Genomic DNA, 1,980 nt, shown 5'->3' on the forward strand with positions numbered 1-1,980 from the left:
AACCTTTCCGTGATTCAAACAAACACTTCATAAACGCCAGAAATAACGCAAGAGCCCCAAACGACGAGAACAAGCGAATCATTTCACACTAGCGTTACAGACAAAAACACGTTCACACTCATGATCCGCGTGTCGGAGGCTTTCACTGACGCATTTCGATCCCTTTCCCGCGGTTTTTGCCCTCATTTCCCCTCAGATAACACCGCTGGATCTCCGGGTCTGTTTGAGTGTTTAGCGGCCCCTCTGAGCTCCAGTAACCGGGTGTGTGTGAGAGTGTTTAGCGGTCTCTCTGAGATCCGGTAACCGGCCTCAGCGTCTCTCTACTCCCCCGGGTGTGTGTGTGAGTGTTTAGCGGTCTCTCCCAGCTCCAGTAACCGGCCTCCGCGTCTCTCTGCTCGGCTACAGCTCGTACTCACCCTCGCCGGCCAGTGCGGGTATCCCTTCATCTTGGCGAAAACCAGATCTCCAGCTTTATATTCCCGGGGCCGTGGGCGAGCCATCGCGACACACACACTCACCGAAGCGAAAAACTGCACGATAATCCGCGGGTCTCGAGCTCAGCGGCGGATGATCGACCATCAATGTTTTGATCGCAGTTAATAAGGAAATAAATAATGAAAGAGGAGAAAGGCCTGGAGAAACACCTCTTCCCTCGTCTTCTTCCTCCACGTCGTGTAATGTTCAGGGAATGTTATATTTCGTACTTAGCCTATATGGGATTTTATTCAGTTGTATACACGCGAACTAATTTTTATTTCCGACACATCACGTGTTTGAGTTTATATTTTAATGGGGAAAGAAAAATAAGTAGAACCAGAACAGCAATACATTTTCCTTTACAGAATGTCATTCTATTAACAATATTTATGCCAACAACACTCATAGATTTCAAACAGGACATTTACATCTTAGAATGTAAAAAAAAAAAAGATTAATAATTTGTGGAGTTTTTACAAATGTTATGAATCTGTGTGACTGTGTCACATGAAGAGAGATAATGTGTGTGAATGTGTGTGAATCATTAAAGGTCAGATTGAGCACATGAACACAATACAGAACGTCTCGGTAACACTCCTGCTTATTCTGCTCATCTGTGTTGTTATTACACACTAAAGCCGGTCCAGACATAATCTGCAAAGTAATTTAGTAAATACTCAGAATTAAGCTCAAATCATCCCTAGAACCGGACCGGTCCTCCACACAGACCCTGACCAGCTTCGGCTCCAGAGCCTGATCAACACAAGCAGGAGGATGATCCCGATCTGACCTCTGACCTCTGACGCTGCCTGAATCATAATCATACACTGTACGTACGTTGGCCAGAGAAGAACTGAGAAAAAATGCTTTATTTCCCTTATCATGTACGCTAGTCAAAATGAAACATTAAACATGATACTGTTAGTCCCGTCCACAATCTTATTTTATGACACAAAGTTGTAAAACCTGTAATAGTGATTTGTGTTTGTGGAGATGAATTTGAAAATGCTGAAGCAAATATCAATCAGTTTAAATCACTTTAAAAGCCTAAAGTGTAAATCCTGATCTGAGAAACCAGGGCTAGCGACGCGTCCTTCAGCCGAAGCCACACACTCGAGTTTATCTCTGCCATGTGAAGGTAAGGACAAACATTTTCTCAATGTTTAAACAATTCTGAACATAAATTCATATTATGTTTATACTTGATAGAAAAATGAAGACCCATTTTATTGTGTTTTTTCATTTACTGTAAAAAATTATCAATAATTCATGGCAACATACAGGATGTTTTACAAAATTAGTTTTATAAGTAATACGAGATTCAACTTGATATAAGTCAGTTTTAATATAATTCAAGTTTTTAATGACTTTTAGAGCCAATTTGATGATACTTAATTTAAAGCACCAACAGAACTTAATTTTTCAAGTTGAAATAAGTGCATTTGTTTTGCAGTGTTTTTTTTTTATGTTGTTGCTGTTTTGAAACTTTGAACTTGAAACTGA

The 1,980-nt window shown here is 40.5% G+C and overlaps 1 protein-coding gene across 2 annotated transcripts in view; it reads right to left on the bottom strand.

Annotated features, from left to right (window-relative positions):
• hdgfl3 (HDGF like 3) overlaps positions 1–759 on the bottom strand; it is a 13,658-nt gene extending 12,899 nt beyond the window's left edge. Inside the window, exon 1 of one of the 2 annotated variants that reach the window (XM_079621001.1) lies at positions 417–759. In XM_079621001.1, coding sequence (XP_079477127.1) covers positions 417–500 — 84 coding nt within the window. In that variant the 5' untranslated portion in view covers positions 501–759. The other variant, XM_079621002.1, reaches the window with a different exon arrangement.
• Between the last annotated feature and the right edge of the window lie 1,221 nt (positions 760–1,980).

The sequence above is a fragment of the Phoxinus phoxinus genome (genome assembly GCF_949152265.1).
Source record: "Phoxinus phoxinus genome assembly, chromosome: 8".
In the NCBI taxonomy this organism is placed as follows: Eukaryota; Metazoa; Chordata; class Actinopteri; order Cypriniformes; family Leuciscidae; genus Phoxinus; species Phoxinus phoxinus.